General features: G+C 39.9%; 1 protein-coding gene across 5 annotated transcripts in view; it reads right to left on the bottom strand.

Annotated features, from left to right (window-relative positions):
- The window catches only part of RERG (RAS like estrogen regulated growth inhibitor), a 181,167-nt gene that overhangs the window by 6,968 nt on the left and 148,919 nt on the right, over positions 1-25,280 (bottom strand). For 4 of the 5 annotated variants that reach the window (XM_038387949.2, XM_038387947.2, XM_038387948.2 and 1 more), the window contains exon 3: positions 13,994-14,050. The exons of the other annotated variant lie outside the window; for it this stretch is intronic. In XM_038387949.2, coding sequence (XP_038243877.1) covers positions 13,994-14,050 — 57 coding nt within the window. The remainder of the gene's footprint in view (positions 1-13,993; positions 14,051-25,280) is intronic. 5 annotated transcript variants of the gene reach the window in all.

Here is a 25,280-nt window from a genome sequence, read left to right as displayed (position 1 = left end):
TAACTTTCAAAAAATGAAACTGGTTTCAATGACTATGACTCTATTTACATCAGGGCTGAATTTGATCCAATTTGTTTATTCAAAATGGAACATGGCAGTGAGGCTAACACTTATTGTTTTTGTTTTCTTTTTTTTAAATAGATTTTTTCCCCTTCAGTTTATTTTTTAAGAGGGAAAAGGGCTAACTCACATTAAAATATCTTTCAAACAATCAGCATAAGTTCTTTTCAAAAGATTTTCCTATAATATCAAACCAGCCAATAATCCTGAAATCAGATGCAGGTTTCCATATTTCAATATGTTAGACCGATTAAAAAAAAATTCTCAGTTAAAATAGTTTCTGCAATACATATTATTGTTACCGCTTGATAAAAAGCCAAATGGGCACACATGGTATAAAATGGGTTTACAGCAGACATGAATTTGGTGTAAGAGCTTGTAATTAAAAGAAGAATCCTGGGTTCACTCAGGATATCTCTCAGAATCGTATTTAGTCTGTTTATAACCTCTTCCTAGAATATTTGATGTACTCCTCACATTCCTGCTTGTTCCAACAGATATTATCTAACTTGCTAGTATTACATATGGGGGTTGGAGTCAATTACTATGGATACTTTTTAAGTGGTCAGGATCTTGGATTTGTGCCTCAATGAAAGCACAGCAACTGAGAGCCTTTTAATCCCATGCTGTGATACTTTTCCTACTGATTTGAAGGAAAGAGTGCCACCTCCTGAAACACCAATGCCACTTCTTTGGAGGTCTCCAATTCAAAAACTGATAATGCCTGTCCCTGCTTAGCTTGAAATCTGACCAGATCAGAGCTGAAAATGGTGTGGCTGCAGACCAGGGATCTACTCAAGCTACCCACTAAGTATAGCCCTTAAACTGTGATGAAATTACAGAATGCTGGGATTTATTTTTGGAATGTTTCTTTGAAAAATGCTGAAACCATCACTTTCCCCTTTTCTAGCAAAGGCTCAAAGCAATGTGTACGATTTATAAGAATTGCCAAGGGGAGTTAAACATACACACTATCCATGTTATAGGAAAATAAGGGTGCATTTGCTGCCTCTAAAGTTCTGGAAATAGGCAACTTATCAAATAATTAATAACAAGGACACTTGTTTTATCTTAATGAGTATGACACTTAAGTGTGATAGCATTTGACCTACAACTTGGAAAATGATCCGTGCTAACATTCAGATTTATTACTGTTGCCAACTCACAGATGGTCTATATCAAAAGTCAAATGCACATGATGTAAAACTGTAGCCAGCAATTTTGATCGCTTTTCATTGTCAGAGATTTACATTTTATTTGGTGCAAATCTCTTCAATGGGAATGGGAGGATGTGCTCAAGGAAGCTTATTTATTGAACCAGAACTTCTGAAAGGTTTTATGTTCTATGAATGTTTCCCTTCCCTACTGAGGGATGCCATCTCTCCAGAATAATGTGTTTAAACTCTCACATTATTTTCCCCCACCAAACACCCTCTTCCCCCACCAAAAAAGTAACTTGCCCTTGTCACTCAAATTGCTTTAAGTGGTGCAGCTGTCACCAGTATGGACAAATGGGCAAGTCCCTCCATCAGTCAGTCAGGCAGGCAGAAGCCAAATGGCAAGTTCCTTTGTTTTCAGTTTTTATTTTGTTTAAAATTTCCCAGGAACTTACTGGTGTTTGTTACAAAAATGTCAAAATGGACAAAAATGGGTGCAAAAATTAACTTCACAGTTTTCTGGGTAATATCAAGCTAATACTAGGGATGGGAGAACAGGGAAAAAAGCAACAAATAGAGAAAAGTAGGCCAGAAGTGAAGAGGTGGAGGAGATGAGGGCACCATCTCCATCTCTTCTGCATCTGGGTCCATTCTGGAAGTTCAGTTACCCTCAAAATAATACTTAATTGGGATTTATGTAGGGCATGTGCCTTATTCTGGCCTTCTACTGAAGTGCGGGTTTTATCTTGGATGTGTAGCATTGCTCTGGGTAAGAGAGGTATGAAATGTTGGTAGTTCTTTTGGATAAAGATGTATCTGTTTTTGAGTTTGAGTAAGGTTTGTGGATTTGGGTCCATTTTAATGATATTTAGCACTATCTGGATATTTGTGAAAAAGCAAATAGCTATTATTAATCTCAAATTGACAAGTATGAATTTTGACTAAGGGGATGGAGCCTCCTAAAAGCCCAGTGGATTAAAGCACAGAGCTGCCAACCATGACATCTTGAGTTGTATTCCCTTTCTGAAAATAAATGGTCTTGACTTCACATTTCTGTAGTACTTCACACTGTACAGCACCTTGCTTTATAGTAGTTCAATATCATTACTCTTCTGTACTGTACATATAGAGAAACTGTGACAGAGACGTTAAAGTGCTTTGACTGGAGTTGGCATGATCTAGTTGATGAGGCATAGGTATAACAGAAGAGAGCTGTCATCTAATTATGGTTATGATATGGACTTTTCAGGTGACCATGGGCAATTTCCTGAACTTTGGATTTTCTGCCTCTACCACGCACAATATGACCTGGTAATAATTCCATACTGTAATTATATGGCTTCCACCAATGAGGTGGAAGGAAAATGTTATAGTTGTGTTTCTCTGTCCATAAATGCTTGAATCAAAGTAGGATTTTGCTGGCCCCTGAGGAGCCAGACAGCTACTATGGTCAGAGCTGTGGTAAGCCAATCAACATCAGAAATACTGAAATGCAGCTGTAAAACTTACCACTTGGCCCCAATTTATTATAAACTTTGAAAGTCCTTGTTAACTATTGGGGTGTTACACTTCATATAATACTTTTGGTAATTTAAAGAAAAGGGTTGCTGACCATATTGCTTTGGACCTACAGTTGATCTTATTACTCTGATGGCTTCACTTTGTATAATAGTGCATTCTGCAGCACTTTTTTTCAATAATACACACTTAACTCTTGCAAGATTCATCATTTGAAAAATTAAAGCTCATCCTTTAAATATTTAGACCATACCAAAGGGTCCCAGAAGCATTTCTGAAGCAACATTAGTCAGTTTATTTTTTTTAGCCTACAATATATTGGCACAATTATTCAGTCCCCATTAACTAATCAACTTCTAAATTCCCAGATGCAGAAAGTCCTTTACAAGGAGAAGCAAAAAGCAGACTGAAAGCTTCCCCTGAGCTTATTTGTGCTATCTTGTTAATAAGTGTATTGGAGAATCACTGTATTTTTCTGAACAATGGATAAAAAGTCGTTATGAAAAAAAATACTATTAAAATTATATAAAGAAAATATTGAAGTATATGATCCACAGAATGTGAATCTGAATATCTTCCAAAGCCTGAGGTTTTGATAAATACATTCAAGGGAGATTTGGGTTGTATTTACTTGAAGAATGGACACATTTTCTTGTCCTGATTAAAACTGAATTGGTTAATACATTTGTTCCAGAAGAGCATATTTCAATTCTTGTGGAAAATTTTTCCTCTGAGATCCATTTTGTAGCTCTTGGACTACATCCTCAGTTGGCATAAATTGTCTTTAATCGAACTACACTAACTTACACCAGCTGATCTGGTCTCCTGACTCCAATGTCTTGCTCAGTACAAGTTCCATGGATATGGGGAGAGCAGAAAATGGGGGTAAAGTGTCACAGCTCTGAAAGGAGATTTTTGCTTTATGCTTTTAGGAACATGTTTATTGTAGGAATAGGCAAACCAATTTGGATGAAATAAACACCTCCACAAATTTATGCCCAAACTTTGAATGGTAGCCAAGTCTGTTTTGAGTACAGATGGGCCCAAATTCTTTCTCATCCAGAGTTTTGGCTCATGTCCATCTCTAGTTTCAATGTTCAAAAAAGACAGCCTCGCTGGAAGGTGACGTATAGAAATCGTGTGAGAAAGTTTGTGCTCACAGTGTCTTCCACCCCCATGCAACCTGGAAGCACTGGAGACCTAGAGAGTCTGCTCTGTGAAATTTGCAGACCAGTCTGTAGACCAATAAGATGCAGATAAGGTGCAATGAGATGCAAGCATGTGAACTTCTACTTGCTTAATTGCACTGAACTTTCAAACCATTATTTAAAAACTTCATTTTTCCTTGGATGAAGAAATATGGATAGGAGACTAATGCTTGCCACAATTACTTGTCATAAAATAATGAGCCAAAATCTCCTCTGTTACCCCCATGAAACTCCATGGAGGTCGCAGGCATTGCATGGCGTATATTCCTGCAGAATTCGTCTCCGTCTGATTTGAGAACTGTGAATCATGGCACACCCAGTTTACCTCCGTTCCACACAAACCTAGTGTTGTCTCATATTGTTTTCCATGGATTTGCTCCAGCTGCGTGAGTAAATTTTGTCTCTCTTCGCTGCTCTCTGCATCTACTCACTTGCTTCCTTTCAGCCCTTTTCAATCTTATCACTACTGAGACCAGGTACATCTCTTTAGCACTTACCATCTAGGGCATGACTCTGTCTGTCTGTCTCTCTCTCTCTCTGTGACTCTTCCCCACCCCTAAATCTTTTGTCAAACCTCATCTAAAAATATTTTTCTTCCTTGCCTGTGACTCATAATTGCCTACTCTATCTCTTATTGCCCTTATGACATGCTTTTATTTTACTGGAGTGGAGCTAATGTCTGTTCACCCCAGTGGAGGATCTGGCCCTACGTGCTTATAAAACAGTTTTTTTTTGTTTAATAGTGAATGCATTCCTTCCCCTCTTTTTTTTATTGTCAAATATGCAGAGCCATAAATATGCATGGGGCTTTCCATTCACGCTATGTTAAACTTACACACTCAAAAACCCCAAAGGGTAAAATATCCAAAAGCAACTAAGAGCACTGTAGGCTAGTGTGGGGCAGATTTACACCTCACCTTGCTGCGAACTAAGTGTCAGTATGGACCTTAGCTGCTGAACGCTAGAAGTTCCCTAGCGCACTTTGATCTACCCCACTTTGAAATGGGAGTACATTAAAGGACAGTGGGGAATTTTAGTGGGGGGCACCAGGGTCCACATGGATGCTTAGTGCATGGCAGGCTAGTGTGTGGTAGATTACACCCCAACTTGTGAACTAAGTATTTTTATAGACAGGCCCTTAGGCCCAGATTTTTAAAGCTATTTCGGCATTGCTATGCTCCGTGTCACAATGCCTAACTGATTTAGGAGCCTAAATTTCATTTTAAAAAGATATTGTCTCTAAGGAGTCTAAATCCCATTGACTGTCAATAGAATTTAGACTCCTAAATCAGTTAAGCATTGTGGTTCTTACTGTTGTAATGCCTAAATAGCTTTAAAAACTTGGGTATTAGTGATTTAGGCTCTTAGATTCCTAAGTCATTTTTGAAAATGTGATTTAAGTTCTTAAATCACTTAAAATTTTTAACCCAAAAAAGTCAGGAAATACAACACTTAAGGCTTCAACAGGTAACGTTCTATGTCCGATATGCTTGTGTCTCAGTGCAAAGTTTACAACACCCACAGCAATATTAAGCTACACAAAAAAACCCCCAGAAATCTGGGTCTAGAAAATATGGGACTTAAGGCTGAATTTTACAACCCCCTTCATGCCAACTGTCTGAGCAGAAGCCTCTGCCCCTAACCAACACCTTGCTAAGGCCAGGCAGGGAGATAAGCAATGATATCAGAAAGAATGCAGGATTCGCTAGGCTACGTTAAATGATTTTGCTGTGTCAGTATTGACTAGCCTCAGAATTTTTCAAATTTTTAACTTTTTCTTTTTAATTCTCCCCCACCCAAATCCAAGCAGAGGTACCAGTCCTCAGGGCGAGTTATGTCCATGACAAGTTTCAAGTTAAATAAGCCATTCTTGCTGTAGTTATACCTTTTTTTAAAGCGTCATTAGAGAGCAGATGTGTACTTCCTTCCTATAAATGAAAACTAGCCAAAGAGATTTTGCTCACAATTGATTATTTTTTCATCACTTTGAGGCATAGGGCAAGCATGGGAAATTTCAGTCTATCCGGCGAATGTTTCAGAAAATGAGCAAGTGTGAATAGGGCAAAGTATTTTGCAATCATAACTATTGTAGGCATAGCTAGTGCCCAATATAATACTTCCGGTTGTCTTCCATTTGTTTAATTCTGTGAAGTGTTTTGGGATACTGTATATATGTAAAGGCTGCTATAAAACAGGCTGCCATCAGTATTTTATCACTGCCATCAGGAATGCTACATCTTGAGACCAATATTAAAGAAAACGTAAAACACATTAAATAAATGATTCCCAAGTTGTTCCAAGCTTCTTCCTCTGCTGTTCTTCATTGTGACCTCTTGCTTTTGAGTCTGCCATGCTTTTTAAAGGCCAGTGTCATGGATTTAAAAAGTTTTAGGCCATGCCCATTTGCTTCCTTATGGATACTTCAGAGAAACAAGTTTCAGAGTAGCAGCCGTGTTAGTCTGTATTCGCAAAAAGAAAAGGAGTACTTGTGGCACCTTAGAGACTAAATTTGTTAGTCTCTAAGGTGCCAAAAGTACTCCTTTTCTTTTTTCAGAGAAACAAGGAATGTTTTCCCAGCTCATTTCCATAATACATTTTATATAAATTCCCACTGCAGAGGAGCACAGTGGGAGGCAACAGAAGATATCTTAAATTTGTATGAGGTCAAGTTAATTTTTCTTTGAAAATGGGAAAATTAAATCTAGGAGAGGTAGCTGCATACCATGTTACCAAAGGGAATGGTGTAGGGTCCCATCCTATTTAACACTGTTGATCAAGAAGGAATGAGTAGCATCATTAATAAAATTCACAGGTGACACCAACGAAGCAGATTGCAGCTGGCCCAGCATAAGGCCCCATTCCAGCACAGCATTAAGCACAAGCCAAAGTGGAGAAGATTGTTCCCCTTACATCCTTGCTTAGGAGCCAACCAGAATCCAATTGCTTATAATTCCTGAGTGCAAGGATTAGGAAAGTCTAATGTCACTGCTAGATTCCTCCCAGATTGGCAGTGGGGTGAGGAAAGGGTATTGGTCTAATGGGAAGCAAATGCTGCTCTCTCTAAAGGTTTTCAGTTTCCAAACTGGAAGGCACTGCACTAAATCAATCAGAACACCTCAGGCACCAGCTGATGTGGGGCACTTCCTTATCCAGCAGCTACTAAAGTTAGACACTTTTAAATCAGCAGATCTGGATAACTTGCATCTAAGAGTTTTAAATGAGTTGGTTGAGGCACTCACTTAGACCATTAATGTTGATTTTCCATAAGTTTTGGAACATTGGGGAAGTTCCAGAGGACTGAAAAAAGCTAATGTTGTGTTAATATTTAAAAATGGTAAATGGGATGATCAAGTTAATTATGTGCCTGTCAGTCTGACTTTGATCCCAGGCAAGATAACGAAGCAGCTGATACAGGACTTGCTCCATAAAGAATTAAAGGAGAGTAATATAATTAATGCCAGTCAATATGGGTTTATGGAAAATAGATCTTGTCAAACTAACTTGATATTTTTTTGATAAGATTGCATGTTTGGTTGATAAAGGTAATAGTGTTGATGTAATATACTTAGACTTCTGCAAGGCATTTGATTTGGTACTGCATGAAATTTTGATTTAAAAAGCTAGACATATAAAATATACATGGCACTGATTAAATGGCTTAAAAGCTAGCTAACAGGTCTAAAAATGTAATGTAAATGGGGAATCACCATTGAGTGGATGTGTTTCTAATGGGGTCCACAGGGGTTGGTTTTTGGCTATTTAACATTTGTATTATTGACCCAGAAGAAAATATAAAATCATCATTGATAAAGTTTGTGGATGACACACTAATTGGGGGAATGGTAAATAATGAAGAGGACAAGTCATTGATTCAGAGTGATCTGGAGAGTTTGATAAGCTGGGTGCAAGCAAAAAAATGTGTGTTTTAATATATGTATACATGTAGGAACAAAGAATGTAGGCCATACTTATATGATTGGGGACTCTATCCTGGGAAGCAGTGACTCTGAAAAAGATTTGGAGAGGGGTGTATAATCAGCTGAACATGAACTCCAGCGCAATATTGTAGTCAAAAAGGCCTAATACAATCCTTGGATGCATAAACAGAGGAATCTTGAATAGGAATGGAGAGGTTATTTTACCTCTATTTGGCACTGATGGAACCGCTGCTGGAATACTGTGTCTAGTTCTGGCATCCACCATTCAAGAAAGAGGCTGAGAAATTTGAGAGGGTTCAGAGAAGAGCCATGATTTAAGGATTAGAAAACCTGCCTTATAGTGATAGACTCAAGGAGTTTAATCTATTTATCTTAAGAATGAGAAGGTTAAAGGATGAAATGGTTGAAGTTGATAAATACTTACATGGAGAACAAATATTTAATAATGGGATCTTCAGTTTAGCAGAGAAAGATAGTGCATGATCCAATGGCTGGAAGTTGAACCTAGATAAATTCAGACTGGAAATAAGGAGTAAAGTTTGAGCAGTGAGAGTAATTAACAATTGGAACAATTTACCAAGGGTTGCAGTGGATTCTCCTTCACTGACAATTTTTAAACAAAGTTGGATGTTGTTCTAAAAGATGTGATCTAGGACAGGGATCATCAACCTTTGGCATGCGGCCTGTCAGGAAATCTGCTGGCGGGCTGGGACGGTTTGTTTACCTGCAGCATCAGCAGGTTCGGCCGATTGCAGCTCCCACTGGCCATGGTTCACTGTTTCAGGCCAATGTGGGCTGCGGGAAGTGGCGGCCAGCACATCCCTCAGACCATGCTGCTTCCCACAGCCCCCATTGGTCTGGAACGGTGAACCACAGTCAGTGGGAGCTACAATCGGCCAAACCTGCGGGTGCTACAGGTAAACAAATCGTCCCGGCCCACCAGCAGATTTCCCTGATGGGCTGAATGCCAAAGGTTTCCGATTCTTGATCTAGAAATTATTTTGGGGAAGTCCATTGGTTGGTGTTATGCAGTAGATCAGATGAGATGATCACAATGGTCCCTTCTGGCCTTGGAATCTATTAAAATGTTCACAAAAGACAGACTTTGGAATGATAGGTGGTGAAATGCAATGAACATACTGATCTTTTAGGCACTATGACTGCACTTGATTTGATAGGGGTTTCAGTTAACCAGGGTATGGCTGAACTGGGTTTTTTGGTATCATACTCTATATAAAGCAACATCATTTAATATGACTTTATGTACAGCACCTTGATGGGAGGGTGTATGTGCACACTCAAAGATGTGTTGTGTGCTCTAATAACGTTCATTATTGTGATATTAGGCAGTTTAAGGCATATAAGTTACATTAAGTGATATAAGGCAGATGTAAGTGTTTGTGGCTCATTTAGTAAGAGCAGGAAATAGAAAGGCAGGGTTCCTGCATACTTCTCTTAGCTGAGCCACTGACTTGCTGTGTGGCTTTTGACAAATTGCATAGTCTCTCTTTCTCTCTCTCCTTCAGTTCCTCACCAGTAAAATCCTCCATCTCAAAGAAGTGTGGTGAAGTTTTAATAAATTAATGTTTGTAAACTTGTTTAAGTTCCATGTCTGAAAAGTGCATAGAAATGCAAAGTGTTTATCCAAAGGCTGTATTTTGGGCAAGAATCTACCAGTGTAATATTAAAAAAACATGGAGTGATATTTTACTGGTAAATAATACAAACTCCATTGTCTGTAGCATTTCTCTAACTTCACTGTATTATTTGACTGTGATCAGAAAAGAAAAAAAATGTTCATGGAGAATGTGCTAGTAAAGAATCTTGAGTCTTACATTTTAATTATGTTGCCATTTAAGTTTTCTTGATAGATCAGACTACTAGAATTAGTGATAGTATTGTTTGAGATTATTAGCTCTCTGATATCGGTTTAGATATAATATATAGATTACTTCAAAAATTTTAGTTTATGTCTATACTTAGACTGTAGCGCTTCAGTATACACATTACCTATGCTGATGGGAGTGGTGCATCTCTTTTTCTATGCACCTTCTGTATCCTCGGTGTGCATATATAACATAATGTTTTGATTTGTTATAAACAGATATTGATATGCCTCATATACCCGGGCAGGTGAGGAATTAGTAAAGCCCTGCAAATGTGCAGCTATGCACAGATATCTGCAGACCATGTTTGAGAATCAGATGTGGATAAAAATTTTGTATCCGCACAGGACTCTAGCAATTAGCCTCAATGGCTTGGTATCTTTAAAAAAAAGATAGCAAACACCTACCTAGAAAATGATAACTAAGCAATAAAGTTGTAGGGCAGACAAGAGTTGGTAGATAGTTAATACTCTCTGGGTAATGAGCTCTGCTGATATTGTCATTCCTAGTAAGTTGAGAATGGAAAAATAAAATATTAAGGGTGATATAGTTGTGCAGGGTCACAGTTCAGGGCAACTGCACCTATATTCCCCTTCTATGGTCCAGCAAGGGCACGCACTCTTAGGCTTCTGGCTCCCCATCTGCCTCCTCTCTTGAATGGAGATGCATGTCTCTCTCCCTCTTCACTGGGATATTTCAAGGCTGAAAGCTCCTTGCCTACGTTAAGAATTCCTCAGTGAGGACCAGTTTCCTAAGCAGGCCTGCATTACTTTTCTTCTCAGAGACCATCCACAGCATAATTGCAAAAGCTGTTGCCACACAGCACTTTCTAAGCAAGCACATTTATTCTTAAGGTAAAAGCATTAAAAAGAAACTATGTTAAAACAATAAAAGAGCCTACACACATGCTAATAAACTTACCAGAGATCAACCCTTCACTCTAAGGGTTCACTCTGGCTGTTGAACATCCTTCAATCCCCACCAAGGGGTTATCCCATGATTACGAGTTCATAACTCCTTTTCTCAGAACAATAACGCAGACTGAGCCAAATCCTTCCAACCCTTCCCAGGAAAGATTACACACACACACACCCTTGCACATTTGTTGGTTCAGAAAAAAGGTCACGAGTAAATTTTAACTTAGGCTATTTAACTAAAAGTCCTTTTTTTGTTTGTGCCTGGAGACTCCAATATGAACCAGTATATGTGAGCCTCTTTCCAGATGGTGGGAGCAGCTCTCTGGAGAAGTTACAACCTGAGTTAATTTGCCAAACCACTCCCAACTGTTCTTAGTTCCTAGAGGGTTGTGGTCTCCCTCCCTTATGAAATTACACACAATCCCTGGCCCACAATGATACATAAACTTAATTCAATAAGGTTTAGCTTAATTCAATATGGTTTGTCCAGGAAATTGCCCAAGCTGTCACACAGGGCACATATACAGAAATAATATCCTGAGTAGCAACACTAGTGCTGCAAGACCCTCACTTTAAATGGGAGTTCCATGTCCTTAGCAAAGCCATGCTACTCATTCATGCTCCCTCTTCATGTGTGTGGCAGCTGAACATTATTTAACTTAGATCCTGGAGACATAATAATACACTGCACACAGAAGTAACATGGAGTCTCTAATTTTTGTCTTGAAGCTTAAAGTGGTACTGAATCCCATAAATTCCTTTTATCTAAAATATATTATCCCTTTCAGAAATTACAGGAGAACAAGGAATTTTATGCTGTTTTATTCACTTTAAATAGAACCCTAGTGAATTTCCTGTGCCTTGGAAGTTTTGATGTAAGTCCTGGTGGAAATGGGAATTGCCAAGGGAAAACCAACTTCTAGCATAGGAGAGTTAATGGATCCCATTAGATCTGATATAAAAAATCAGCTGTAAATATTACTCTTTTTCTTTTCTTTTCTTTTCTTTTTTATCACTTGCAGCCTCAGTGTTTCTGGCAAAATCTCTTGTTGCTTAGTAGCTGTGTGGTATGCGTCTGTTTTAGTTCTACATTTGAAAAGTCACTTGACAAACATGCTTATTCTCAATGTACGGTAAATATGTCACACTGACACAGTTTATGTTGCTTGAAACAGATTGATATGATTCTTCAGAAGAACAGAACAAAACCAAACAAAACAAACCTCTTGCAGTAAAAAGCCATAGTAAACCCAGCTACGTACTATCTAAAGAGATGCCTATATGCTATAAGCCACCAAAGGATGACCATGATGATAAAGGTAGATATAGTAACTGCTTCCACCAGAGGCTCCTATCATTGATTAATGTCCAATTGATGACATTTGACATTTTTGCATTTGAATATCACAAAGTGCTTAGCTTCACAACAGCTGTATCAGATAATTCTCTCCAAAATTAGATGAATATGTAGAATTTAATAAATCAAAGGAGTAGCAGCCCTAGAAGCTGAGTACCTTTTGTGCAAGGAAGGAGATATCAAAGGATCATGGGAGGGCAGGTGATCTTGTGGCCACTTACTTCCTGTGTAACCCAACACAAGTCACTTAGTTGTACGGGTCTGAAGATAGATTCTACTTTCGTGGGTGCCCAGCTTCAGACATCTAGGACCTGATTTTCAAACTGGGGCGGAGCATGCAACAATGTAATTACTTAGCACTTCTGAAAAATCAGGCTCCAGGGCCCAAATTTTCAAAGGGGGCCTGTAATTTAGGTTACTTTGCTATTTGGTGACCAAATCTGAACACTTTGGGCCCAATTTTGAGAAGTGTCAAACACCAACATAGTTGAGATTGAAGTCAATAGGAGCTGTGGGTGCTCAAGAGCTGTAATAAGGACCTGGGTGTCTTAAGGTGGTCACCCAAAAGTGGAGACTCCCAAAATGAGAAGCACCCTTTTAAAATTGGGGACTAAGGGCTGAATGTTCAATAGGATTTAGATGGTGTGACACTCAGTGAGTTAGACACCTTCAGATGTGATCCACAAAAGCCAGCAGGGAGCTAGGTGGGGAGCTGCCTATGCTAGCTAATGGGAGATGCTGACCAGAGATGGTGTAAGCCAAGCCCTGCACCTCTCTCTCCAGAGATAAGTGCCCAAGTCCAGGCTGCAGGGAGGCGTCTATTTCTGCTTGCAATTCTCGGCCAGGGAGTTAGGGTGCCTCTGCCATTTTAGCAAGAAGCGAATGGGTGGGGTAGTCATTTGGGACACACACACAGAGAGCACAAGCATGAGAATGACTCTGTTGCCTGGTGGTTAGAGCACTCACCCAGAATGTGAGAGACCCAGGATCCAGTCCCTCTGCTTCAGTGACTTTCATTGTTTATCCACAGTGCAACAGGAGAGAGAAAGGGATCTCCATATCAGAATATCCCATAGCCCAAGGGTTAGGACACTTGAGAAGTGGCAGATCCCTGTTCAAATCTTTTCTCCCTCTTAGGCGGGGGGACTTGAACTGGGGGAGGAGTCTCACACCTCCCAGGTGAGTACCTTCACCACTGGGCAAGAAGTGATGAGGGAAGTCATCCTCTCCCTCCCTTGCCCCCAACGGTTTTGTGTAAGCTCGCCTATGGGGACCTGATCCAGTAGGCAGTCTCTGATCACGCCTACCAGATAGAGCCCCTCAAGCTGAACATCTGTCTTCCCCTGGTTTGTAAATCGCTGAGGGGCTTAGGTGGGAGATGGGTATCTGGACACCCACAGGGAGGCAGCAGTGTGCTTACTCAGAGGCAGAAACATTGACTCACTGCAAAAATGTAGGCACTGAGTGAGTTTAGGTACCTCCAGTGTTTCAGCCGGGGTTCTGTGCATTCCAGTGGTCCCAAGTGATTTTCACAGCTTACACAGGAAATGACTGTCCACAGGATTATTCCTCCCTTGCCCCTTGGAGCACTCTTCCCAAGCACTTCTACCTTCCACAAACAGTGGTCAGTTACTCCAAAGCAGAAAACTAACATCTTTATTTCCATGGGTCAAATTCTAGCCCGACAGAAATCAATGGCAAAACTCCCATAAACTTCAATAGGGGCAGGTTTTAACCCCACATCCAGCCTTTATTTGAATGTATTTATCCCTGTTGATTGTGCTACATCAGCTGGCTGTTCATTCTAGCTAGGGATTTACCTCAGAGAAGCTTTAACATCATATTTAAAGGATGAATGAGGTTTTGGAATCTTTACTGCATGCCTTTCCATTGCTTCTACAAAGCCAACACCTGCAGCATTCTGTAAGTATTTAGAATAAAATGTAACCTACCTAGAGTGGGGTCATACTCCCAGATGAACCGTTTGGTCAGGAAGCGCACTACGAGAGCTGGGGGGACAAAAACATCTCACATGAAATTTTAAAACCCCTGACTCATTCACTTCAGAGGGGAGGGTTTTTGACTGTAGGCTCATATAGAAATGCTGAGCCTTGGGGGGACAGTGCAGAGGTTTCATAGAATAGACTTGAACCAACACATCCAATCCAAACACCTGCAAGCATTGGCAATGGAAGACTTAAATCCAAATGCAAATCTGGATCGGAACTGTACAAACAGCACCTCTCTCTTTATAATAGGACAAACCCGAATCTTGAATCTGATTTTTCCCCAAATGTCTGTGTTCAAAATCCGGATCCTGATTTGAATGTTGTCTTGAGCCCAGCTCCATGGCAGTTTAGGTGAGAAACACCATAAATTTTAGTGTCAATAGTACATACTCTTTTGGGGTTGTTTTTAAGAGGAACTTACTAATTTAGAAAGATGCCTGATTGACAACCCTGAAAACTGAATTCCTTGGTTTACTTAGAGAATATCTAAAGCAAAGGCAGTGGCAAAGCAAGCTCTCCTCATGCCTATGGGCTCAATCCTTCTGGGACCAGGCCATAAGCACAAGAGCTTATTTTAGTGCCCAGCTTTTTTGCTGAGATTGCCAACAAAAGTACCAATTGACAACAAGACTGAGATTCATAAACAACTACACATAGGCTACTGAAGGACCATCAAATGGTAACTTTCAATACCAATCCTATCTGGCTTTAAACATAAGCCTGGCTCTTCCCAGCAAAGAAGGAAAAGAGAAAGATATTGGGCCTGGTCCTCCCTTTCCCTGCTCCTGATGTAGCCAGGGAAGAGCAGTTGTAAAAAGAACTACCATTCTGATTCAATAGCATTTTACATTTTTTTTGCACAAATGCAGGAGGATGATAAATTGGGCACTTTGTTGGCTTTTTATTCTTGGGGGGCACTAGGATATTGCAGTGATGGGTGCCAATACTGGAACCTGTGTATCTATAAATAGATCAACAGGCTCTGTATCTCCTTAACCATTTGTTTCCTCTATTTTTAAGCTACAATATGCTACAATCCTTGTTCGGTAGTACAGTAAAAATTATGTGTTGGAATTTTGTTTTCAAACTATTTCTTGAGTAATAGCAAATGGAGCTTTTGGTATCTTTATTCCCTCCCTCCCCCCATTCATACAGTTGAATATATTTGGGGGAATAAAGTATGTTTAGTTTTCATTTCATAATGGGAAATTATTCATTTAAACTAACCTGTAATATATTAGAAAAAACACAAGTGACAAGGTCACAAGCAATTTATAAAGGACTTGATCCAGTAGGAGTTACCCAGGCAAAACTCGCATTGGGTGAAATTCAACCCTGTACAGAGGAAAAGTACCAAATCCCTCTCTTGGCTTTAAGTGGTACATACTCTGTGTGCTGGCCATCTGCACAAGGAAGAATTTAATCCACTGTACATAGGATTGAATACTAAATTCCAGCAGCTGATATACTATTCTTCTGAGTTTGGAGGGATAGAAATCAACCAATATAAACATCAAACACTTTTCATGGATGTGGCATGACTATGAACAAAGCTTCACCTGCACCTCTGTAGATATTTTCCTTCAGAGTGGTGTATTAGCAGTGAGGAGTTTTAATTATGTTTTTTTAATTATCTACTGCCATGGCAGCACAGATGTTTTAGATGGGGAAAATGCTCACTTAAGCGGATGAACTTCGAATACTGTGTTATGTCCCTGGGTGTCTTTGGTAATTACCTTTGTACAAGTAAATTTATCCCACTGTGTCAATTCTTGAGTTATGTCTCATTGCAGGTTGAGATATTTCAGTTAAATGCAGACTACTTTCCGGAATTTATCACTAAGTGAGTAGAATTACATGTGAGAAGAATTAATCTGTACGTAGAGGGAAAACACCAGGCCTATGCACCACTTAAGCCCTCAAAATTATGCAAAAAATATACAGAACTTAACTTCTTGTGTGTACTCCATCATATAATATTGCAGTGAAAATGCTATTGATAAGGTTGAGATGTCACTCCCCAGTTTAAATTTCTCTTTTCCCCAATAGCTTATAACTTCTCAGAAACACACACCAATGAAGGGCCTGGCTGCTGAATACTGGCAGTGTAGTGACCAAGGGACCCAAGATTTTAAAAAGGGATTAGCTGTTTTGGGTTTCCAACTTGAAATGCCTTCGAGTGTTCCAAACACCTACCCTCTGAAAATCAGGCCCCTTTAAGACATTTCAAGTTGGGCATCCAGGAAAAACCTGAGGCACTCAAAGTAACCAGTCCCTTTTGAAAATCTTGGCTTAGGTCTTTTAAATATCATAAAGCAAATCTATAAATCTGATAAATAGTTTGGTTTTTCTCTTGGGGTATTTTTCTCTTGTCTACTTGCCAGCTTGAGTAACCAGCTATAGCATTTCACATCTACTTGTTAAACAAATTCAGTTAATGAAATTGTAGTTCTATACATGCATCCTGCAATAAATACTTTAGAGCATCGGATGAGTCACAGTAAGTGTCAATTTTAGAAGCAAAATCTTAATGGTTGTATACTATATGATCATGCCTGATTTTGACTATTTCTTTTTTTAAAAATCTAAGATGGCTTGAGTCTAGTATAGATGTAATTCAAGCAATCTAACTTGAAACAAAAGCCTGGTTTGAATCCACAGTTCTAGAAGTGACAATTCTAGGCCATTCACAAACAACAGATAACCATAATCCTTTCTCCATAATGAAATACATGTTTCCAGAGCTGGGACAGAAACCCTATTGCTTTAGCTCTGAAAAACTCAGGCCTCTTCCATTTGAACTAGAGGAAAAGCTCTGCTGGCTGTTAGCCAAAGCAATCATTTTTACGTTCTTTCTAAGCTGCAACCAACCAATATAAGGCAACACATAACGCAATTTCTGATCCTACTCAAAAAGATATTGATCGAAAAAATATAGTTAATAACTTTGCTTAATTACAACCTATTTTCTTCAAATATAGCCAGACCATGAGTTTTCAAGAACACTTAACTAAACATAAAAGTTTGGAGAGGTAATATTAATAAGACATTCCTCAGGGAGATGACAACATTGGAAAAAAGTCAGTTTCAAATTGGGGTAATTTTTGGATAATCTGGATAATCTGTTTTTTTAAAGCAGCTCTTAGAATATTTCTAAGTATAAAGAAAATTAAAGGCAAAGTTGATTAGAGTGGATATGGCAATTTTCAGGCCAAACTAATTTTCCAGGCCAAAAGTTTTCAGAGTTAAATAGGGTTTTATGATGGAAACAAGTTGCAAATTTAACTTTAGAAAGACAATATTTTAAAATGTGGGCACAAGGGCTGAAGTTAAGATTTAAGGCTCAATCTTAACTTCTCAAAATACCTGACATTTGACTGCTTCATTTCTCAGGGAAATGGTCTAAATTTAACAAGTTTTACTGGTATAACTATATCAGAGAGGGTGTGATTTTTTTTTACTTGCATAATTATGCCAATAAAAGCCCTCATGCAGACACAGTTACATCAGTATAATATATATACAGTATAAGGTGTTTTATAATGGTATCACTTATTTCACTTTGCTGAACTGGAATAAACTAGACTGATATTATAAGCACTTTTGTACCACTATAACTGCAGCTGCACTATGGGGTTTTGGCCACTTAACTATGGCATAGTTAAAGAGGCAAAACTCTTAATTGTAGGCAAGACCTTAGCCTTGACTTTGAATTGTTTTGTTTTTTTATAGAAAGTTTATATTGGAGTGGGGAAATAATACATTGACCGGGTTTTTCAGCCAAGCATCCAGAAAGCTTCCTAACTACATCCTCTCCTTCAGAGATAAGCTTTCAAATGGTTTTTGTTAACCCTGTAGCCTTCTAGAAGAGTAGGCTCTCACTCAATCATGAATCCAGAACTAATAGTATGTAGTCCATCACAACCAATTCCGCCTGAAATTCAAAATACAATGTGAAATGTTGCCATGAAGGTTCCACAGCTATTCAGAAATTGGTATGTATTCCATATGCTAAGAAAAGTTTTGCTGATGTAGAAAATTTCATGCAACAGGCCAAATAATTTTAACTCAGTGAAATCTAAAGGCGGCAAATTTCAATACCTCTCTTAATTTCACAATTAATATTCCAAAGAGCTCTATTAAAGACCTTCTCAATAGTTACTACTTTTTTAAAATAGAGAACTATACACATAATTCTGTCAAAGGGAAAACCTAGATGCAACCTTAATTATGAGGGCACCAGCACACATGCTTGGTGAGTACTCCTCAGATGCATACTCATAGATGGCTAGCAGAGAGCATTTCACCACTTATTTGTATAACCTCAGAAGAGGCAAAGAGGAATAGTCTGTGTAATGCTGTGCAATGAGAGAAAAGCAGGGTAACAACACTAAGCACTGCTTCCCCTTCTGTTTATTCAGCTGAGTATAGGAGTTCTTGCTGAGGTCACCTATAATTATTGCTGTACATTAAACCGCTGAATAGAGTGTAAAGTCCCATGTGTGACTTATGTTGAGTTTGAAACGTTTCTTACCTGTCTGACTTTTGCAATCCTACACTAAAAAGAATGTTTAGAGTTTAATACCTGGCTCACTGTTACAAAATCTCTGCACTGGAATGGATCAGCTACTACCAGCCAACGCGGTGATGTGCTGCCATGTTGTAACAACTTGTGAGAGAGCCCGTGTCTTGAGCTGGGGTTGCTCACAAAGAGAGGATGAGGGTCTAGGGAATCTATTCACTTTTTTCCCCATTTAAAAAAAATCATGTTTACACTTACAATGTAAACTGAAGTATCTTAGGATGAGGGCATGGGAAACTAAGGTGACAGGAAGGAAGTCAGTCAGTTAAGCAGCAGAGTCTGAGAAGAGGAGGCTTGGGGATGAGTGACGGGGTGAGGGCTGGGAAAGAGAGGTGGGAAATAGCCACTCTGAAGGAAAAGACAGAGAGCAGCTGTCTGGAGTGGACTTCAAAGATAACCAAGGTGTGCGGGTTAATCATAGAATATCAGGGTTGGAAGGGACCTCAGGAGGTCATCTAGTCCAACCCCCTGCTCAAAGCAGGGCCAGTCCCCAATTTTTGCCCCAGATCCCTAAATGGCCCCCTCAAGGATTGAACTCACAACCCTGGGTTTAGCAGGCCAGTGCTCAAACCACTGAGCTATCCCTCCCCCTGAAGGAGCCAAAAGTCACAAGAAAAGGTCAGAAGAATTGAATGTCACCACTATGACCTTAAACCTAGAGCGTGAGAGGAGATGTCAGCATTGGCTGCAGAGAAAGGAAAGAGACAAGTGTTGGTGAGCACAAGGGAGCTGAAGAATAGAAGATCAATGTGAGTTCTGGAGATGAGACAGAAAGTGGGGTAAGTTGTCTTGTATTTGTCTCCATAGAGGCCTCAGATTCTGTAGCAATAAAATATAGTAATACACTCAGGAGGGAACAGAATGCAAGGAGGGAAGGTGGGGAGAGAGCTGGAAGATGCAGAGCCCAGCGGTGAATGGATCTGAGCAGCTATTTCCCACCTCCCTTTCCCAGCCTCCCATCACTTCCCCACAAGCCAATTCTCTCTTCACACTGTGAGGATTGATTAACTTCCTTCCTGTTGTCTTAGTTTCCCCTACCCACATCTTAAGATACCTGCACTCTTGGCAGGAAGGACAGAACAGTGACTCACCTACTTATCCATTGATGATGATGATAAAAGAGATAAAAGGAGTCATCTTTGCCTTGAACCATGAGGTTTGTTTAGGTATGATAACCAACCATCAGATAATCCATCCCTTTGTGAAAAATCCAACCACAGGCTCTGATCTAAAATGCAATTGTGATTGAAAAAATAGTATTTTCAGATACATTTTACTGGTGCCAGCATTGCTAAGACATCTATCACTGTAGGATCTAACCAGGCACCACTGTATGTATTTAGAAGAACATCAGTTCCGTCTAGAAAAGGGACCAACATCTGCTCCGCTTCTCTTCAGATTGAAGCCATGTATGAGAAATTAAATCTAGGTGATTATTTTCAGCAATAATGTTATGGGGTCAGTTCCAAAGGCCTGCGCAAAGAGATGCTTCTTGTAATGCCTCTTGAGGGTTGTAGGCAGTGATGATTATCCACTGGGCCAATGGGGCCATGCCCAGCGGCCTTGGCCAATGGGGGGGGCTGAAAAAATGGGCATCTCTGCATCCCACTCAGAACACCCAGTGGGGAGCTGGGTGTGGGGGCTTGCCCCATTCTCCCCCTCCCCCCCCCCAGTCCACCCGGCACTCCTGCCAGAGAGCAGGGCAAGCCCCTGCGCCCGGACCCAGCTCCCATTAGAAGTGCTAGAGGGGGACTGCAGGTGGAAAGGGTGGGGAAGGGCCCTCACTTGCTGTGCCCGAGGCCCCACAAACTCCTAATATGCCTCTGGTTGTAGGACTCTGGCTCAGCCTGATCTCCAATAGCAGCGAGTTCCACAGATCGGGGTCCGCCACAAAGAACACTCGAGCTGCCGCCTCAAAACATTGTATTGCTTGTGAAGTGCTTCATCTTTCAGACTTGTCGGGAAGGAAAAACCAGATTAGAATTTGCTTTTCCTTTCATAGACACAACACCCACAAAAAGGAATCAGTGTCACCACATTCAACTGATTTGAAGTCATTTGTGTTGTGCAGAGTTTAAGTGAGGATAGACTCTCTCCCATCACTGTCATTCACTCACTTTCAAGTCTCCTGCCAAGTTATTCTTGGAAAAGAAACATGAGCATCTGTCATCCACAGTGTAACTCCACTGAAGGCAAGGAAGTTACACCAGAAATTAATTTGGCACTTGGGCTGAGATTTGCAAAACCAGCTCAGGGATTTAGCCACACAACTAATTAATTTCACTGGGATATGTGTGACTGAGTCTCCTACTCAGCTTTACGAATCTCAACCCATATCTTTTGGACCATTATATTAAATCATCCAGTTGTACTTGGATCTCTGTTTGGATACAGTGACATACAAATGCTCTGGCTTCTGCTAAATTTACAATCTGCCTGAATACATGACTTCATGAATGTATTATCTTTATTTATTATCTACAAACTAATACAAGCTGGGCTTTTAATGGGAGAGAGAAAATGGATTTAGGATTTTTGTTTTGTTTTTTAAATAAAGACTATAGAGCTTAGAGTTACACTAAGAAAAATTACATTTCTCTCCAGTGAAATAATTGATGAATGATGATTCTTTTAGGCAATGAATGTTTGAAGCCATAAGATGGCCTTCAAGTAATCACATTATTTAAAACATCAGCAAGTCTGTTGTTGTTGTTATGATAGTATATCGTCTTTAAACTATATTTGGTAAGAGAAGTCGACGTGGGTAAAACTAGTTGTTATAACGAGCATCAGATGAGTCACAGTAAGCGTCAATTTTGGAAGCAAAATCTTAATGGTTGTATATTATATGATCATGCCTGATTTTGACTATTTCTTTTTTTAAAAATCTAAGATGGTTTGAGTACTTATGTAAACTAAGCTAGTCATTTTTTAAAAATATTTTTCTTTGAGTCCATTTCTTATTTTTTCCTTTTCATGGTCTCCTGTGTATCTGAATCTCCTCTGACTCATAGCACGTGACAAGCCCTGTAAGATGGCAGCCCTACGGTATTGTGGAAGGCAATGTGATCAGAAAAGGGCACTGCATTCAATCCAAAAAGAGGATGGATTGTTTTAAACCAATACGCAGAAGTATTTTCTTTGTTTCTAAAAGTGCAGATCCCTCGGGAGAAACATCTGCATCAATGTCAAGCCATATTCTGATCTCATTTATACCAGTATAGAGTAAATACATTTGGCCCAGCATTCGTGGCTCTGGATTGTCTTTGTCTGACATTCTTTCAGCTAACTCAAAGCTAGATATAGAGATCAGTGGTGGTGCTGCAAACACTAAGGGAACATTTTTCTCTGCATTTCAACTTCTTTCAGGACATGCACTGTGGTTAATCCCATTGTTGAGGTTTAGCACATAAACAAAAGGGGGGATTTAATAGGCTTATGGAGCGGGATCCGAGGGGAAAAAAGAAAGGAAAACATTATCAACACCAAAACTGAAAATATTACATTGTCTCATTGTTCCCCTAACTAGTACATTTTACTCATTGTCTTAAATTGTGAACGCTTTAGGACCAGAGACTGTCTACTTCTATGTTTCTGCAATAACAGTACAACAAGGCCCTCAATACTTATTGAGGCTATGATAATATATGTGACATAAATAATAAGAATAGTAAATGCAGACAGATTGGGACTGGCTTGCTCTGTGCTGAGAGCTGCTGGACTGCTCTTTTTTCTCAGGAGATTGTGTGGTTTAGGGATACTGTAGGCTGGTGAACTCCCTCCCCAGCCCAAGAAAGAAGCAATGCCATGCTGGGGTCTCTTTCAGGCTCTTATCTCAGGACACAGTTTATTATTTGAATATAATGCTCACAAAGTGATGCAAACCAAAGCTGTTGTGTTTTAACCCTGACCCACAGCCAGCTGTACGGGACCAGAGGCCTTTCCCCTTGCATCTCTGTCCAACCTGGAAAGAGGACATACCCTTCCTTTAAATCCCTGCTGAATTGTGTGACAGGCAGCCCTTAATCCTATCCTGGCTGTTGCACTCTATCACTGTCATCCAAGGAATTTGTCCAACCATATTAGCTTGGACTATGATTCTATTAGATCTCAAATTAATCTAGAGATGAGCTCAAAACCAGACATCATGATGATTCAGCCACGCCTAAATTGTGAAAATGGTGTGGAGGGTTTGGAATTCCAACTTCAGTCCTCAATCTGAATTCCACAGTTGTTCCACAATTCTATAAGGGCCCAAGCCAATATCCCACATCCAAGCACCTCCAGGTTTTGAGATATTTGAAGTACAGATCTTAGGTTTGTATCTTGGGTCCATCTTTCAGCTAAACAAGGGTGGACATGGGAGTGCTTGGCTGGCAGAACATCAGGGAATGTCTGGACAACAGCAGAATGTCAGCAGTTCAGCAGGTAGCTCTTCCACAGAGTCAAAAGGGAAGCAATGTTCCACCAGGGTGTTGGAGACACAGGGCTCTTATAGATTAAATGTAAAGCTATGTGTTTATTAATAAGACTAGAGCAGTTTTCACAAGGTCTGAGTGTTCATTGTAGTGCCCTGGCCAAACTCCAAACTGGGTATTATATTCTACTTATTTGAAAGTTTCCCTGTATGTTCAATCTGGTATGATATTCTTCTTTTGCTTTCTGTACTAAAGAGGTGAGCAGTGTTCTTGTACAATGCGAAAAGGTGGTTGCATTTCATCCTAGAGATGCCTGCATTTTAATGCTGGGTGAAATGATTGGACTGGAAATACATACTTGTTGGTCTGTTGAAATGCTGGTAATTAATAGGACATTTATTTCAGATGCAAACAGTTCAGTGTAGAAATCTTTGCAGACAGCTTCCATCCCTGTTCTGTCAATTACTGCTTTTCCATCCTTGTTCTTCAGCACCGTTATTGTCGACCTGTACAGCATCAATTCCCATTTGTATTTTTTGAGGCTTCTGCAATCTTCAGCTGTCTTTGAGAGCCTTTCATTTTGGTACTTCTCAAAGTCCTCCTTTAGTCGTCGTCTTATCAGCTTGCAGAGAAAGGAGTACTCGAGTTTGTTCCTATTATTTTGATTCATATTCCTCTGCTTCTCTAGAAAGTTCCTCATTTTCTCCAAGATTCTTCCCTTCGCTCTTTTTGGTCTTCCTTTCTTGGCTTATTTCACACATTACCTCAGCTTATCAGCAAAGTTTTTATAGTCCTGTCACAGTTATCTATGAAACTCCAGACTTTCTTGGTAATGTTCACTTTCAGGATTGCCTTGTTGAATATTTAGGCTGCTGTCTCTTATTTGCCATCTCTAGCGCTTTCTTCTCCACCTTTTCATTGAAGTTGAGCCATGCTCTGAGCAAGCAATGGTCACTACCGGTATTGAATGACAGCACTATTGAGATGTCTTGTACAATGCACCGCTATTGATCAGAATATAGTCGATCTCATTCTTCTTTGCATTGGGCATGATCCATGTCCACCTCCTCCTGGCTGCCTTCTTAAACCAGGTGTTACCAATGAACATTTCTTTTGTCTCCTGTCAGAGTTTCCAGTCACTCTCCTCGTGGATTCAGTTTGCTGATGCCATACCTTCCAATGAACTTTTTGCCTTCTTTCCCTCTTCCGACCTTGGTGTTGAAGTCTTCCATTGCAATTGTATTTGTGGATTTTCAAGCAAGGGTTTCCTCAAGCTCCTGATAGAATTCTTCCACGTCATCATCTTCACTTGTGCTTGTGGGAGTATAGATGTGATAATCTTGAGGGTGATGTGTATGTTCAGTTGGAGGTTTAGCACTCTGATGTGTAATGACTTGAACTTGCAGGAGATGATTTTTGAAAACCTTGTTGACAAAAAAAAACAATTCCTCCAATGGTACTTCCATCTCCTTTCTTCATTGTGTTTTGCAGAAACCAAGGACATCGCAGGCTGCCCTTGCCTTCTCTTCCATTAGATGGTTGATCAAGTCATCCCTCATCGGTGTCCTGCAGTTGTAGGTACACCCTGAGAGGGCAGGTCTCAGAGTAGCAGCCATGTTAGTCTTTATCCACAAAAAGAAAAGGAGTACTTGTGGCATCTTAGAGACTCACGAAAGATTATCTCAAATAAATTTGTTAGCTACAGCTCACTTCATCGGATGCATGCAGTGGAAAGCTTATACTCAAATAAATTTGTTAGTCTTTAAGGAGCCACAGGTACTCTTTTTCTTTTTTACTGAGAGGGCAGTCATTTTTATGGCCCCTGAGATTCTTAGCAGCCTCTCATCAATCGAACTCCACACTGCTGCCATGGAATGGATCAAGGGACGCCCAGGGAACTGGGGCCAATTTATTCATTTTGTTTTAGCCATTTCTTCAACCACGTGCTACCTATGCTGTCAGTGGCATGTTTACCTCCTCAATTTAGCAACTTTCCCCTCACTGGGTTGGCCGTCTGACACCTTAATAACATGGTCAGACCTACTAGAAAATACACTCCGCTATCATCACTGTCAGACAAGCCAGGGTCACTGCTGCGCTGCTCCTCGTCAGTGAAGTTCGACATGCAGTTTACCAAATGAAAGAAGAAAAAGCTCCAAGAAAAGATGGACTGAAAACTAAAATGATAAGAGTCAGAAGCCAAGACCTCTGGGAATTCCTTGCTCAGATG

This window comes from Dermochelys coriacea, chromosome 1, assembly GCF_009764565.3.
Source record: "Dermochelys coriacea isolate rDerCor1 chromosome 1, rDerCor1.pri.v4, whole genome shotgun sequence".
Lineage (NCBI taxonomy): Eukaryota > Metazoa > Chordata > Testudines > Dermochelyidae > Dermochelys > Dermochelys coriacea.
Note: the sequence above shows the minus strand (reverse complement) of the source record. Positions and strands in the feature narration are given on the sequence as shown.